The 17,221-nt window shown below is 40.4% G+C and overlaps 1 protein-coding gene across 1 annotated transcript in view; it reads left to right on the top strand.

Annotated features, from left to right (window-relative positions):
* Positions 1-17,221, top strand: part of LOC149437173 (uncharacterized) — a 510,919-nt gene that overhangs the window by 185,542 nt on the left and 308,156 nt on the right. Inside the window, exon 14 of the mRNA XM_089661020.1 lies at positions 9,949-10,116. Coding sequence (XP_089517146.1) covers positions 9,949-10,116 — 168 coding nt within the window. The remainder of the gene's footprint in view (positions 1-9,948; positions 10,117-17,221) is intronic.

The raw sequence follows: 17,221 nt of genomic DNA, 5'->3' as shown, positions 1-17,221 counted from the left end.
CAGCCCAAGAGTAAGTCTCCTCCCAGGAAAGACTTGGCCTCAGTACTCACATTCAATATTTAATTTAATGAACCACCCCGTGAGGTGATTCCCTATGAGTGTTCTTGACCTCGGGGATAGCCTCATCCAAGGCTGTCCAAATTACCCGATTTCATTCCATCCTTGTCCAACACAACATTTTGTTGGCAAGGCATCAGCCTCCTCATCCTTTCAATCTGCCCATGCTTCTCTCCAGTTACTTAAAGGAGCAATAGGGATGCCTCTAGAAGGTCAACTAATTAGGATGCTATCAGGCATTGACATAGCTGTGGCCTATGATAATCTTCTAGGGGGTAATAGGAGGCAGGCAGCTTGGCCAAAACCAAGTATGTTCATCTCATTGATGGATAAACACTGTCCAGCAGTCTTGCTGTCCAATTCTCAGAAGTAGAAGTTTGGAGGACTGATTATATCAGCTTTCATGCAGTTTTCAGGGGTTAGGTTCTTTCACCACAATATCTATGAATTATGACAAATATGACATGCATGCCTGACCTCCAAATTTTGACAAGTTACCTCTGTGGTAGCCCAAACCGAGTATCCCATAAAACTGGCATCTGCAGCCTTGATTGCTCCTTGGTATCTACCCAGGCCAATTCTTGATGTTTTTCCCCTCCAGCATGTCTTTTGCCTCTACTGATAAAAATAGAGCCAAAATAATGTGCTTGTGATCCTCTCTACACCAATCTGGTCTGGGAGAACCTGGTCCTCAGACATGCTTGGCCTGCTGGAAGATGTTCCAGAGCCCTTCCCAACAGATCTTTTCTGTTCATGCAAGGCCCTCTATTATACCTCACTGCACAATCTTTGGCATTCCCAACAAAGCTGTTGAGACCTAGATCTTCCTGAACAAAAGGTTCTCTGGGTTCACTAATTCCTAAAGTATTTCTAAAGCAAGGAAGATCATTTCCCAGGATATTTACTTCTTACCTAAAAATGTATTTTCATTTTCTAACTTCTGTAAAAACAAACACATTTGCGATAGAGTACACTCTGTATTCCATTTCTTTGCTTGTCGTTGCCCACCCTTTTTATTCATCTTGGGGATATCTCAGGGTCTGGGAATACTAGAAATACTAGGAATTTTGACTTGTCTGTAAATGTTATATCTTGGAGTACAGTACAGGATTTTGTTTTGTGCCTGCTACAAAACTGAGGACTTGCTGAGTAAGGCAGGGTTATTAATATTTTATTTATTACAGGTACTTGTATTGCGCTGTCAATTACGTAGCGCTTTACATATATATTTGTCACGGATCAAACGCACGCCTGCGGCTACTAGCTAACCAAGGATTGGTCTGTGACTGGGGTAAAGAGGTAATGAGGGGGGCTTTGAGCATATAAGACTGGCTGTGATAACCTTTCATAGCCCGCACTACCTCTGGCCAACACTAGAGGGAGACTCCACTCCAATCTAGCTGACTTACCACACACAGCCAGACACAGGTCTTCTATACAATCTGGTGCACTCGGGGTAAGGGCTGGGGAGCAGCCTAGCAATTAGCACACCCTTCTAGAATTCCTCCAGCTATCCTACAAGCTAAAACCCCGGTGTTAATCGCTCTTCCACTGTTCACACTCCCCAACACCAGACACACCACAAATGGTAGCTTGCCACCACCCAACAGTTTGTCCGCAGACTGGTCTGCTGGGCCACCACACACACAAATCTCCATCTGGCAGATCTGCTACTTTACAATCTGCATGCAATCTGCCAACATGCAGTTCAATTGCATACTGATTAGCAATGAACTTAGACCAAGCACATAGACACTACAATACAGCAGTCTCTCCAGGGATGTGATCCCTATTTAGTACACAGAAGTCGCTTATTAATTTTATGGTTTCATAAATCCCAAAAGTGGGCAGTGCATAAAATATGTACAAAGAAAAAAGAGTTACCTGAAGATACAAAAAGACACACAATTGGCTATTCACAAGGGAATAAAAACAGAAATTAAACTTTTACGAAGATTCATCTTGTGACTAGAGCAAGACAAAGAAAGTGCGCGATTCGCTAGTCAAATGGAACCAGCTTCGTACAAATCACACCACCCATATCTCAGGGTCCTCAATTTATTGAAGTATGGATGTGGGCTGGACTTTAGCCCTTGGCCAATCAACCCTGGGGGATGTTCCTGTACCAGCCCATAGAACTTTCTGTGTTCTGAAGTGCCCAATCTCGAATGGGCCAGGAATGGTTTGGATCACTGGGTCAGGGATAGAATTTCTGACACCAGTGCACCAGTCCTATGGCGACAGAACCAATTATTGTTCAGCTGTTACAATCAGGTGCCATATAACCATTTCTGCTTTTCTCCGAGATTCTACAGAGGCTACAAATACAGTTTTACATGTAGCCTAAAATGTGTCCAATCAGAAGGAATTATTTACATCTCTCTGCAACTAATGTTTTAGCTTTTATGAGAGAAGAAATAGATTCATCTGATCTATTGGTATAATTCAAAGCTGGCAGACCTTTGGGAGCCTTCTCCTGGTCTCCTGCTGATTCTTGTAGCCCAATTGACTAGGATTCTTCTTTTAGGTTCAAGGTGGCAAACTCTGGCTACATATATGAGAAAGTTGTATTAGCATCTAGGTGTCAACTTTAACCTAGAAGCTTGCTCTGTCCTTTCAGATGCTAATTGGTGAACATATGTCCATGACTGAATACTTATTTTCTGTAACATGGAATTAGACTAGATCTACAATTACATATTTCTACTGATCACATCACATCTCAGCTACTCTACTCTTACATTTATGTTACAATATTGTACATTCACATCAGTCCCTAACCCTCAAGGAGTATAAAATGTAAGGTTCCTAACTCACATTCATACATTGATATACTAGGGCCAATTTTTTAGACAAAAAATTCAGCCAAAAACCTACCAGCATGTCTTTGGAGTGTGGAAGGAAAGCCACACAGGCACAGGGAGAGCATGCAAACTCAAGGCAGGTGGTGTCATGGTTAGGATTCGAACCGATGACCCTAGTACTGCCATGCGGAAGTGCTAACCATTTAAGCACTGTGCTGTTATAGGGGGGAAGTGTCCACGAAAGCTTTGCCTGTGTCCAGCCACCTGAAGGTATGAGCCTATAACCCAGGGTCAATGAATACTATACCTGTGTCCTGTACTGTGCTCCAATATATAAGTTAATTTTCCTGTGGTTGTTTTTTGTTTTTTTTTAATGTCCAGTATAAGATTTCTGAATCTGTAGATTTAAATTTATTTAAATTATATTATTTTTGCTTTACTGTTATATTTTAGATATGTTGTAAAAGGGGGACTATTGGTGAATCCATATTAAACAAAAAATAAAAAATCAGATTCTTTGGTACAGTATATGCAACAGGTTGACTTATGACTTATTTGTCGTCCTGGTTTCATAAATGAGTGCCAGTATGCCAGCATCAGTGCTTTCAACAGGGCTAATTAGAGTTAAAGCATTTATTCTACATTACCTATAATCGCTTCCTGTCCAACCAAAGTACATAAACGGCCGGACAGGAAGAGCGCCAATGTGGGTGGATATACCCATAAGTCCCAGTGCATCACAGGGACGTGCACGGATTCTAGAATGTGCACACACGAGCCTGGTGATCGATTGTGTTGCCCAAACACAGCCGCTCACCTGACATGATACAGGACCAAATTGTCCAATCAAGACACAATGACAATGTAAACCGAAGCCATATGATGTGGATTCCGGCTCTCCTCTCAAACAGCAATCATTCTGATTAGGGGGAGAAGCAACTACTGGCACCATGTGAGGATGATTTTTACAGTTTAACATGGCAAAGCTTTAGTAAAGTCGAAGAGCAAGAATTGCAAACAGCATTTCCAGTTACTTTTAACACATGGACATACAGTGGGTATAGAAAAGAATTGCTCCACCCCACCCCTTAAATAATCACATTTTGTTGCTTTCCAGTCTGCAATGAAGACACGCAGTTTTTTCTTTATCCAGCTATATTTACACAGTTCAACATATAGCATCCAAGTGAAAGATACAACACCAACATGTCAGGAAAAAAAAAAGTGATATTGACAACAATATCACAAATGCTCCACAAATGTGGCTTGTATGGGAGGGTTGCAAGAAAAAAGCCTGAACCCCTAAATCTCTCATACAGACAATTCTTCTTTGGCATGAAAAGATGACCCCCGTTTTCAAGTGGGGTGTCTTTTGGCCTTTACAGACCCACTTATGCCTGGGTAAGATGCGTGGTTTTTGGAAGCTACAAGTTAGAGTTTCACTTTTTTCACCCTCTGCTTCATTTTGTCCAACCTGCATGTGTCTTTGTGATGCTTAAGGAGAGACCATGGCTTGCTGGGTAGCCTCCTTTCGAAGCAGTGCCATTTGATAATTTCCTTTCCAGACCCCAAAATACAATATTCTGTCTTTGTGGAACAGATCGTTTCAGTCTCCTGATTGCCTTAATCACTTGCCCTCTGCCCTATAGCAGAACTACTGCTACAGGGCGGCACGGCTGTGCAAAATCACACATATATATATATATATATATATATATATATATACGCGACTTGCATTAACGGGTAGGGGGCACTCTGGGGATGTCAGTCACCGGGTTCTGGCTGGGGCTCGGTGATCGTCGGCAGGCCTGAGAGGGAAGAGATCTGTATGTAAACAACACAGATCTCTCTCCTGTCAGCATGGAGATGCTGATTTGTATTTCTCTGCACAGCATAGAAATACAAAGCAGCATGTCTCCCAAGAAAAATAGCACACAATGTAAAATATACACAGCACACTGTTAACCCTTTAACCATCCCCAGATGTTAACCCCTTCCTGCCCTACGTGATTTTGCATTTCCGGGTAGGGGGCGTGCGTGTGCCACCCTATGCGCACTGTGCTTGACTTCTGAGGATGTCAATCACCAGGTCCCAGACGGCGATTTCTGACCGGGAGTCGGTGATCATTGGCGAAGCTGAAGGGAGAGCTCTGTGTGTAAACAACACAGGTTTCTCCTGTCAGCATGGACGTGCTGCTTTCTATCTCTCTGTGCAGCAGGCCTCCTTAGTAAAACACAACACCGTACACAATGTAATCACTCCCTAACACACAGTTAACCTTTTGATCGCCCCAGATGTTAATCCCTTCCTGCCCAGTGTCATTAGTACAGTGGCAGTGCTTTTTATTAGCACTGATCACTGTATTAGTGTTACTGGGGATGTCAGTGGCAGTTAGTTCCCACCTAGTGTCAGAATGCCCGCCGCAGTCCTGTTATAAGTCGCTAATCGCCACCATTACTGGTATTAAAAGAAAATTCCAGTATATATACCGTCATTTTTAAACGCTATAACTTTCACATAAACCAATTAATATACACTTATTGAGATTTTTTTTTAGCAAAGACATGTAGCAGAATATATTTTGGCCTAAATTTATGAAGACATTTTATTTTTTAATTTTTCTTATCGGATAGATTTTATAGCAAAAAGTCAAAAATATTTTTTTTTGTTTTTTTTTTTTTTCAAAATTGTAGGTCTTTTTTTTGTTTACAGCACAAAAAATAAAAATGTGATTTATGTACAGCATTGCATTACCACACATTTATCAGTTAAAGTAAAGCAGCGCTGTATCGCAAAAAATATGGCCTGGTCAGGAAGGAGCGTAAATCCTCTGAAGTGGTTAAACTGAAGTCAAGGTAATCTCTGACCTGTTGGCCTGGTGGCTATAAAATACAGCCCTGAACTTATGGAAATGCTTCTTCCCCATTGTTTTAGCAGATCTTAGACACCTTGTGGGTGCAGGGGATGTGGTCACTAAGGTTTTCTCTTGAAAAACACATAGGAGCTCCAAAGTTCTAAGTGCACCATTCAACATTCAGGAGCCTAACTGGACAATCCTTGAATGAGGATCCAGTCAAACAATGCCAGAGCAGTGGTGTACTTCAGTCGACAGGGAGGAATAAGAGAGGTAGAAAGGATTCTAGTCTGGCAGAATTCCATAGTCCAGCCTTATCCGTCACATTCTAGATAATTGGCAAGCAGACTACCTCCGCCAGCAGCGTCCTGACCTGGGGAGGTTTCTCCTACACTTGGAAGTATTTCAGGACCTGTGCCACAAGTTGGAGATGCTGGATGTGGACCTCTTGGTTAACAGGGCATTCTGTTGATTCCCTTAGCTCTAAGCTGGCCCAGGGTGATGCACTACTGACCAAACTTGCTTACCTCAACATGCTGTTGAGGTAAGCAACTAAGCATTGTTTAACATTGTTTAACATTCTAGTAAAGATTGTTTTAAAAAGGTACATTGCAATTGCGAACAATTTAAAGTGCAGTTGTTTCATAAACTGAAAAATATTAACCAAACATGATTTTTGAACCTTTTCTTGTAATTTAAACTTTCTGTGAGGTAGCCTTTTATATTCTTTGGTTAGTTGCACATTTTAAAATGTTTGCATGTAGCTCTTGCAGTATTATGTTCTGTCTTCTGAAACGTTAAATATTTCCTTGTGTAGACTAAGCAGCATGGTATATGAGGTTATTTATTTTATATGACACTTTGTGTAATGGTCTAATAGCACTTAGTTGTAAAAAGCAAAAAACTCTATAACATATTTGTATATAGGTGTAGAAGAGGTTGAATATTTAATATGCTTACCCCCATTCTAGGAAATCCATAAACTAGAAATTGAAATAGCACTCCCAGGTTATGCATTTGAGAGAGGCCATTGTTGGCTCTTTGTGCCTTTTGTGACCCCACCAGCAAAACATTTAAAAGAGAACCAAAGTCTGCAATACTTACCTCTCCTTCAATGTTTCAAGGTCCCTCGCTGGCATCTTTTACCTTGATTTTTCCAAGTTCCAGACTGCAACCGTCTTCATTGGCTAGTGCAGTATGGAATCACTTCGGCGCATGTACATCTGCAGAAGTTCAGTCATCCCAGCATGCACGATCTGTGCTGAAATCTAAACTGAGCTGCGTGAGACATTGCATGTCTTTTCTGCAATAAAGAGCTTACCTGCGGTGAGGGATTGAGGTGATATGATTTGATTCATGAATGTTCAACAATGGTAGACATGACATTTAACATCATTAAGGAAAAAGTGTCGCCTTCATTTTTTTGCATTTTATTGAATGATTTCAATCGTTCTAAAATACATAAAATTTGGTAAGTGTGGTAAGTCTAAAGCGCAAATTACCTGCAATATATATTTTAAAAAAACTGTTGATACAATTTGCAGATCTGTAAATGTTGAGCATTAAAGCTAAAGAAAGCTTGAAAAAGATTGACAACTTAGTATAAGTTACAGAAAGACGTGAAAAAATGTGCACACACACTGTGAAATTAAGCTCAATGGAAATGAGAGATGTTGAACTGTCTTTTGTAGCCTCAGAACTGTACTCTTTTAAATTAAAAGGGGCTAAAATAGTGGTTTTACTTTCCAGGGGTAAAAGTTGATGCCGCATCAACAACCGATTTATCTCCTAACAAAAGTGGCATATAACACCTGCTAAGGCTTTCATAAAAGCCAAACTTCAATTAACCTTTGTTTTTAAGGAATGCTACTCTCAAGAAGAAATCACTATGAATTTCGATGGAAACCAATTACCAAAGTGTTTCTCTAATATTTATATAAAAATTATGCAGAGCCACATCTGCGTGATGATTTGAGAGGCTCTTGAGACAAAAAGCTACGTGAATAAAAGAAATTCATTATGCAACTGAGACGTTCGTCATCTAAATATATGCTTTCAAATGCTAAAAGTTCAGCCACTTGTTTTGTACAATTTTGATTTCCTTTTGATATTGTCAAGATTTTTGTATCATGTTTATTTTTAGTTGTCTTTTCTCTTTCTTCTTCCCTTCTCTCTCTCTTTCTCTTTCTTTTTTTTTCTCTCTTTCGCTTTTTGCACCTTTCTTTTTTCCTGTTTGTAATGTGAATTGCTGATAGCAGCAATTTTAATGGAAAAAGTATGAAACAATATTCAAGCTTGTCAAGGAAAGGTCAAACTATTTGCATTCATTAGGAACCTGGGGAAGCGTGCAGTGTGTGTTTCATTGGAAGGCTTATGGTTATTGATTTTCATACAGCTGTAGGAAGAGGATAATTAGAAGTATACTTCACTTATAGGTGATGCAATTAGGTATAATTTGCCTATAACTACACAGGCATAGAGCTGTGCTGCATCTAAGCGCCATTTCCGGACAGCTGCGCTTCTAATAAATCTCACATAGCATTGACTATGTATGCCGTGGTTTGCCATGCTAATGTAGTGTTATAGACAGGAACGTGAGGTAATGTACCATTTATAACTGGGATCAATGTGCATGAACAAAATATAATGCCCAATGCCATTTTTTAAAGCCATTTATACTGCAGTGTAGCACAAGGGATGGTGTTTCTTTACTAAACGTGTCTGCCATACACCTTTTTTTTTTTGCTTTCTGGATGTTACTATTACAAGGAAATGCTCAAAAGTGAGCCGAAAAAACCTGTTGCCTAACGGAGTTCTTTGTGGCTCCAACACATGGTAAATTGTTTTTCAGTGGCCAAACAGTTTGTTGAGCATTTCTGAAGAGCTGGTATTGCGTTTTTTAAAAATATACTAAAAGACTCATTACAAAAAAAGAAAATAGTAGGGACAGCTATAATAGTATAGCCTTTGATCCTTATGCTACTGTGGGGTTATTCAGTAATTCAGTAGACAGATGACTAAACAAACAATTTTTCATTAATATCAGTGAGAAATTTAGTCCATTGGGATCAGGTATTACAAAATTTAACAGGGAATTTGCATACAAGTTAACAGATTTACTTGAGGGGGGTCAGTCTAGATCAGGGGTGGGCAAACTTTTTGACTTGAGGGCCACAATGGGTTCATATATTGGACCCGAGGGCCAGACCAAGAGTAGATGAATGATGTGTATGTGTCATCCATAGTAAGTATAGTAATATTCCCCCATAGTAAGCATAGTAATTAATCCCCCATATAGTAATTCATCCCCCATAGTAATTCATCCCCCATATAGTAATTTGTCCCCCATATAGTAATTCATCCCCCATAGTAATTCATCCCCCATAGTAATTCATCCCCCATATAGTAATTCATCCCCCCTATAGTAATTCATCCCCCCTATAGTAATTCATCCCCCATATTAATTCATCCCCCATATTAAGTCCCCAAGTCCCCCCTGTGTCAATTCACTTACCTTTGCTCCGCGCGTTCCTCTCGCTGTGTTCCCGCGCCGTTCCGGTGTAGCATGAAAATCTGTCTCCTATGAGGATCTGTCCCCCTCGACGTATCTGCGCATGTGCCAGTTTCAGGCATTAGCAGCCGATCGGCGATCTCCGGCACATGCGCAGATACTTCGAGGGGGACAGATCCTCATAGGAGACAGATTTTCATGCTACACCGGTCTTCAGGGCGGACTGTGAGAGGAGCCTAGCGGGAGCCTAACTCCGCGGGCTGGATTAAAAGGTCCGCCGGGCCGTAGTTTGCCCATTGCTGGTCTAGATATTGTGATGCAATACACCAAATTTCCTGTGCCAGGGAAATTGTTTTGGAGCTTATTGTGCATATTCTATAGTTGTGCATGGGCTTTTTGTTGTGTTGTTAAAATTCATATGTGTTACACCTTTTTAAACATACATGTCAGAATGAAGTTACCATAAGGTTAGTTATATTGTTTGATAGATGTAGCAGAGCCTCAGTTAAGGTTTGTTGTCCTACATAGGTGACAGGTATGCTTTAAGTTAATTATTTTTATTTCCACCTACTCTGTCTGGTCATATGACACAATAATCAAACAAACTTTTCATCTGAAGTTATCTAGCAACCCAAGCTATTATCCACATTCATTGTTTTAGCAGCTTTTTAACAAACCCCTCAAGAAAAAGAGCTGTGGTTAACATTTGATCTTCTCCCAGGTTCAAAACTATGAAGAACTTGTGAAAGGTTTACGGGAAGAGCTGAACCAAGGGCAACGCCGTCAGCAAGATGAGCAAAATCATATAGAAGAAATGAGAAGGCAGACTGTGGATATAGAAACTGAAATGGAGAGACTGAGGTCCCAAAATAAGAGTTATTCTCAAATGGTAATAATTTATGTTGAACGAGAGTAAATAATTGGAAGGAGTGAGTGTATGATATTGCATGTTTCTCTGATCATGTAAATAAATGTAATATTATCAATGGTTTTAAAAGAGATCATAACAAAATACAGAAAGTAAAGTGTTGTAGTCATGGTCAGCCATGTAGGCTTTTCAAACTTTTCATCTACGTATCATTTCTACTTCCACTATCTTTTCAAAAAAAGTAGAAACCTAATTACTTGCCATTTTTTTCTGAAGAATTATATAACTTAATATTGTGTTTTCTGCCATCTTTTTTGTGAGTATGAGGGTCAATCCACCTCACCCTACCACTTGTACCAACGTGCAAATGACAACTGTAAGATTTTAGATTTCCTATATTATTCTGTCCAAGTAACAATGACGGCCAGAGCAAATTAGGAAAATGAATCTCCCCAGGGGAAGAGATAGCAGTAAAAACCATTCAGAGGTTCTAAAATGTCCATATTCAAAACAAAATAAAAAAGCACTGTCCTTATATAATCCTTAAATACCCATAATAGCTGGGCTGGATATACTGAGCTTAATCTTCCATGAATTGCTCTGTACCCAAATCCATTTGGGTGCAAACAAAATCATATGGTGCTACAGTGATTATATTATTGACTTTGTAGGACACATTTGAATTTAATCCACTGTATGTCTCTCTCAACTGTCATTTTTGGGATTTACAAATATGTAAGATATTGTTTTATGCCACAGTTTCATTATTGTGGTATAGAAGTGCGTCTTTGTTGTAGTTTTAAAGAGGATGAAGTTATGGTGCGCCATTACTCAGAGATGTTGTTACCACTGCTGTGGGACATCAAAAGAAGCAGTTTAAATTGTATTTATTGTATGTACTGTGATTAAGTGACCCAAAAACATGTATTTTATGCTCCTACAGATGAGCACTAATATACAGTGGGGCAAAAAATTATTTAGTCAGCCACCAACTGTGCAAGTTCTCCCACTTAAAAAGATGAGAGAGGCCTGTAATTGGCATCATAGGTAGACCTCAACTATGAGAGACAAAATTAGAAAAAAAAATCCAGACAATCACATTGGCTAATTTGGAAAGAATTTATTTTCAAAGTATTTTCAAAGTATGGTGGAAAATAAGTATTTGGTCAATATCAAAAGTTCATCTCAATACTTTGTTGTATATCCTTTGTTGGCAATGACAGAGGTCAGACATTTCCTGTAAGTCTTCACAAGGTTGGCACACACTGTTGCTGGTATGTTGGCCCATTCCTCCATGCAGATCTCCTCTAGAGCAGTGATGTTTTGGGGCTGTCGCTGGGCAATACGGACTTTCAACTCCCTCCAAAGGTTTTCTATGGGGTTGAGATCTGGAGACTGGCTAGGCCACTCCAGGACCTTGAAATGCTTCTTACGAAGCTACTCCTTCGTTGCCTGGGCGGTATGTTTGGGATCACTGTCATGTTGGAAGACCCAGCCATGTTTGATCTTCAATGCCCTTGCTGATGGAAGGAGGTTTGCACTCAAAATCTCACGATACATGGCCCCATTCATTCTGTCCTGTACATGGATCAGTCGTCCTGGTCCCTTTGCGGAGAAACAGCCCCAAAGCATGATGTTGCCACCCCCATGCTTCACAGTAGCTATGGTGTTCTTTGGATGCAACTCAGCATTCTCTTTCCTCCAAACACGACGAGTTGTGTTTCTACCAAACAGTTCTATTTTGGTTTCATCTGACCATATGACATTCTCCCAATCCTCTTCTGGATCATCCAAATGCTCTCTAGCAAACTTCAGACGGACCCGGACATGTACTGGCTTAACCACTTCCTGTCCGGACACTTTTACCCCCTTCCTGTCCAGGGCAATTTTCAGCTTTCAGCGCTATCACACTTTGAATGACAATTGCGCGGTCATGCAATACTGTACCCATGTGAATTTTTTACCATTTTTTTGAGACAGATAAAGCTTTATTTTGGTGGTATTTATTCACTGCTGGGATTTTTATTTTTTTTTACTATGTAAATGAAAAAGTCCAAAAATTTTGAAAAAAAGTGTTTTTTTTAATAAAATTTTGCAAATAAATAATATTTCATCCTAAATCTTGGCCAAAATTTATTCCGTTATTTTTTTTAGTAAAAAAAAAAAAAATTTTTAAACATTTTTTTTTACATTTTTATTTTATTTTTTTTATATTATTTTTTATTTTTATTTTTTATTTTTACATACTGTCACCCTAGCAGTACAGTGTCACCATGGTGACACTGTACTACTTGTGGGGGGTGATGAAGATTTTTTTTTTTTTTTTTTACACTGATTGCTTTTACACCCATATAGGATGTAAAAGCAATCATTTCTCTTTCTCTCTGTCTGCATTCTTGCAGTCATTGAGAAATACTGAGTGAGCTGTGATTGGTCACAGCTTGTCACATGGTACAAGGCTGTTGTGAATAGCCTTGTACCATGTGACCTCTGTGATCATTCACAGATTTCACACGTAGTAAGCAATGATGTCACAAGTGACATCTTGCTTACTACTTTGCATGTGATCACTGATTCGCCAATCAGTGATCACATGACCGGGACCTCGTACAGAGGTCCCGTCCAACGATCGGTGTTTCACTGTGTCCGGAGGACACAGCGGACACCGGATCGCGGTGGTGCGCGCTCCTAGGGAGCGCGCACAGCTAGAAAAGGCGGGTGCCGTTTAGGAACGGCAACCCGACCTTGGACTGCCACCGTCCTGCCGTTTATAAACAGCAGGCGGACGGCAAGAGGTTAAGCAGGGGGACACGTCTGGCACTGCAGAATCTGAGTCCCTGGCGGCGTAGTGTGTTACTGATGGTAGCCTTTGTTATGTTGGTCCTAGCTCTCTGCAGGTCATTCACTAGGTCCCCCCGTGTGGTCCTGGGATTTTTGCTCACCGTTCTTGTGATCATTTTGACCCCACGGGGTGAGATCTTGCGTGGAGCCCCAGATCGAGGGAGATTATCAGTGGTTTTGTATGTCTTCCATTTTCTAATTATTGCTCCCACAGTTGATGTGTTCACACCAAGCTGCTTGCCTATTGCAGATTCAGTCTTCCCAGCCTGGTGCAAGTCTACAATTTTGTTTCTGGTGTCCTTCGACAGTTCTTTGGTCTTCACCATAGTGGAGTTTGGAATGTGACTGTTTGAGGTTGTGGACAGGTGTCTTTGATACTGATAACAAGTTCAAACAGGTGCCATTGATACAGGTAATGAGTGCAGGACAGAGGAGCCTCTTAAAGAAGAAGATACAGGTCTGTGAGAGCCAGACATCTTGCTTGTTTGTAGGTGAACAAATACTTATTTTCCACCATAATTTGCAAATAAATTCTTTCCAAATCAGCCAATGTGATTGTCTGGATTGTTTTTCTCATTTTGTCTCTCATAGTTGAGGTCTACCTATGATGCCAATTACAGGCCTCTCTCATCTTTTTAAGTGGGAGAACTTGCACAATTGGTGGCTGACTAAATACTTTTTTGCCCCACTGTATAAGACTTAAAGAACAGAGAAATACCTAAAAAATGTTTTAGCCGTTTAGCCCACTAATAGATATATTCCTTTAGATATTTGTTAAATAATTATCTGAAGTTTGTTTTCATGTTGTGTTATTACACATTGGTCAAAAGCTAAATGCAGACTTGCTGTGGAAATTCCAGAGCTACAAGATGTTGAAGAGGAGGCGGCACTAATGCCCCGTACACACTATAAGAATATTATACAAAAATTTTCGTACAAGGACCGATCGTCCAATAATCGGATTGTTAGTACACAGCTTTCGAGAGCCGATCACAACAATTTGTGCAACAATATCCGAAGAGACAAGCGCAAAAATGTTTCTCGTACGATACCAGATCGTACGATTTTCATTTAATAAGTACAGTAGTCGTCCAAAAATACAATACAAATACAATACATGACATCACTTTCAAAATCCTTTTCTTTCATAGGAGAATAACCTTTTCATTTTCGATGTGAGATTAGCAGACGAAAAAAAAGGGCGATTGTTCGTCCGATATTCTCATCGTGTGTACGGGGCTTTATGCAGGCCATAGACGGTTCGTTTATCGGCTGATTTTTCGTTCGAAAGAATAATCAGCCGATTTTCACACCGTTAGTGGGGCAATGTCATCGGCCGATTTTTCGCAGTTCCTCCTCATTTCTTTTATTGGTCATGCTGGAAAATTTGCGAAAAATGGCCGATTTTCACAATCATTGGTGGCAACAGAATGACCAGTGTTTCATTTTTCGGATGAAAAATCGGCCCATAAATGAACTGTCTATGGCCTGCATTATGTGAGAGTACACAAAGAGGTGAGCTAATGAGTGCAGTTGGTGTTTACTAGTAGCCAAGCTAATAGGCACAGTATGGAGGAGGTGTCTGCTACACTGCAGATTGAACAGAGATTTTTTTTAAGGGGCAGCACAAAATATGATCAGACAGTCACTTAAGACATAATAAATAATATCACCCGAACCGTACTCTCCACTCCTCGCAAGACCTCCTGCTCTCTAGCTCCCTTGTCTCCTCTTCCCATGCTCGTCTCCAGGACGTTTCTAGAGCTTCCCCCATCCTCTGGAACTCTCTACCCCAATTTATCAAACTATCGCCTACTCTGGTCACTTTTAGGCGATCTCTGAAAACCTATCTCTTCAGGGAAGCCTGTCCTGCCCTCAGCTAATATTGAAATCTTCTACTCTTCCAACCAGTCCATCCCCCACAGTTACTACCTTTTGTACCACTAGCCCCTCCCTCTTAGATTGTAAGCTCCCAGGATTAGGCCCTCCTTTCCCTCTTGTATTGAACTGTATAGTTGCTGTATTGTCTCCTGTTATATTGTAAAGCGTTGAGCAAACTGTTGGTGCTATATAAATCCTGTATAATAATAATAATAACTGATCTGTGTGTAAAATTGATTGATGGATCTACCATAAAGGAATTCCTGCTTAAGAAAAGCAAATCCATGATTGAAGTCTATTGTAGGTTGACCCTGGGTCTGGTTCTAGGCTGCTGTCTGACAGAGACACAAGAAAGCGCTCACCAGTCAGTAGATCCTTGAATGTGTATGGACTAGCACCTAGTACAAAAGTTAAACACTGTGGGTACATGGCCCCGAATGCAGGCAGTGTGCGTTCAGGGCCATAAACATGCACCCTCATTGCCATCAAATTGGGTGCAGTGGCTACGACCGTGCAGCTGCTGCGTCCTAATTAACATGAATGGGACTGCCTTCAAGGGGATGCAGGGAGCATCTGTGCATCCCATGCAGGCAAAACACGGCTCTCCCACAGGTGTATGCTGTAGTACATCCATGTGAACGAGGCCTTATAGGTAATATCTTAAAGAATATGTAAACCCTCACCTTGTAAAACAACCCATTCATTTTAACAAAGAAATGAAAGGCAAAACATTTATGTATATGTATAAAAACATAAATACATTTTTTCCCTTTTTTATAAGTGATCGCATACCCTCTGCTCTCAGCTGCACAAGGAGCTCAGGGATGAGAAACAGCAGGACATTGATCATCCCAGGGAATGGCTATGCAGGGGGGGGGGCATGCCAGCACACGCTTGATCATTGGATTAGCTCCCAGCACAGCCAGAAGACTGACCATGCTGTGCTTCCCTACGTAATGTGGTCAGTTTTAATAGGAAATCCGAGTGACTGGCAGGAACACCAGGGTTTTGAAGCAAAGGAAGCAATACAAAGAGAACAGGATACTTTTCCATACATGTACATGGTACAGTAGGCACATATGAAGAATATGAAATGTTGGGGTAGCATATATTTTACAGTAGAGTAATTGGTGCTAGGTGTTCCAACCAATTATTTAATTCAGGTACGGGTTTTACATACGCTTGTATGCTAAAAAAACAAAAACACATTTCAGGTTACCTGTTCACCACTACAGTATTCTGTGGCATTGCTAAACTGAAAGGGATTAACAGCACCATCAAGAGCTTTAAGCGTACAAAAGGTTGCAAAAGGATTTTTAAAAACTTAAGGCTCTATCGTCTTTAGTCTTGTTGAAAGTTCATATATGGATAAAATTCTGTAATATTGCTATTCCCTAGCTGTAAACATCTTACAAAATTCAGTTCGAGAGTATGCCATACCGTTTTCAGACAGGAAAGAAGAAAAAAAACATGGTTATTTCTAAAGCAGCCCATAGATTATTTGAATTTTATTATAGATTATTCGATTTTCTTTCTTTCCTTCCTTCATGGGTGAAAGGATAGAAAATCAATCAATTCCCCCATCAACACAGTTACCTCCCACAACACCATTGTATTCTGCCATTGGGGGTCGCAGCCTGCAGAATGCAAAGATTATTGCTAGAAGCTATAGCTGCTGGCAGTAATCACATGTAGAAAAATCTGACAAGCTGGTTGTACCCAAGTCGATTGATAGTCAGCCTGCCCATACATGGATCAAACCTCGCCCAGTCACTGCTTAACCAGCTGATCTTTAAGGATATGTAAAAATCTGTGTTCATTAGTTTATTATAAGGCTCTATTCACACCTGTGTTTTTAGGTGCAATGCATTAAAAAAAAAAAATCTTGCTTACTGCATCATTGATGTATTTTTCATCAAAACACACATCATATAGAGTTCAGTAGCAAAATGCAAGGCACCTAAAACACTTACACAGGTGTAGACCTACCCTAAAAAAACTACTGAACAAGACAAGTAATCCTGGGATCAGGGGCGGACTGACAACTCATGGGGCCCCCCGGGCAATAGGGGATCATGGGGCCTCTGTGTCCTTGCCCAAACTCAAAAAAGCCTATGAAAAAGGAACCTGGGGCATCTCGAGCCCGAGTTTCCAAATGGTCAGTTACAATCTGCCTGGGATATTATCATGAAGGGAATCGCTCCTCTAAATAAAATCGCCCTACATACCAACATGTTTCATCCCTGTGTTTAGAAATGATGCAGGGAGTATAATAGTTCCACAGATATATTATGTTGACTTGAGATGCTCTTTAATTTCCCTTTGCAGAAGAGGTTTATACTTAAAGCAGAAGTCCACCCAAAAGGGGAAGTTCCGCTTTAACGACTGGTCTCCCGCTCCCCAA

Source organism: Staurois parvus, unplaced genomic scaffold (assembly GCF_062004578.1).
Source record: "Staurois parvus isolate SC_StPar_1 unplaced genomic scaffold, SC_StPar_1.0 ptg001302l, whole genome shotgun sequence".
Classification (NCBI taxonomy): Eukaryota; Metazoa; Chordata; class Amphibia; order Anura; family Ranidae; genus Staurois; species Staurois parvus.
This window is presented reverse-complemented; position numbering and strand designations above follow the sequence as displayed.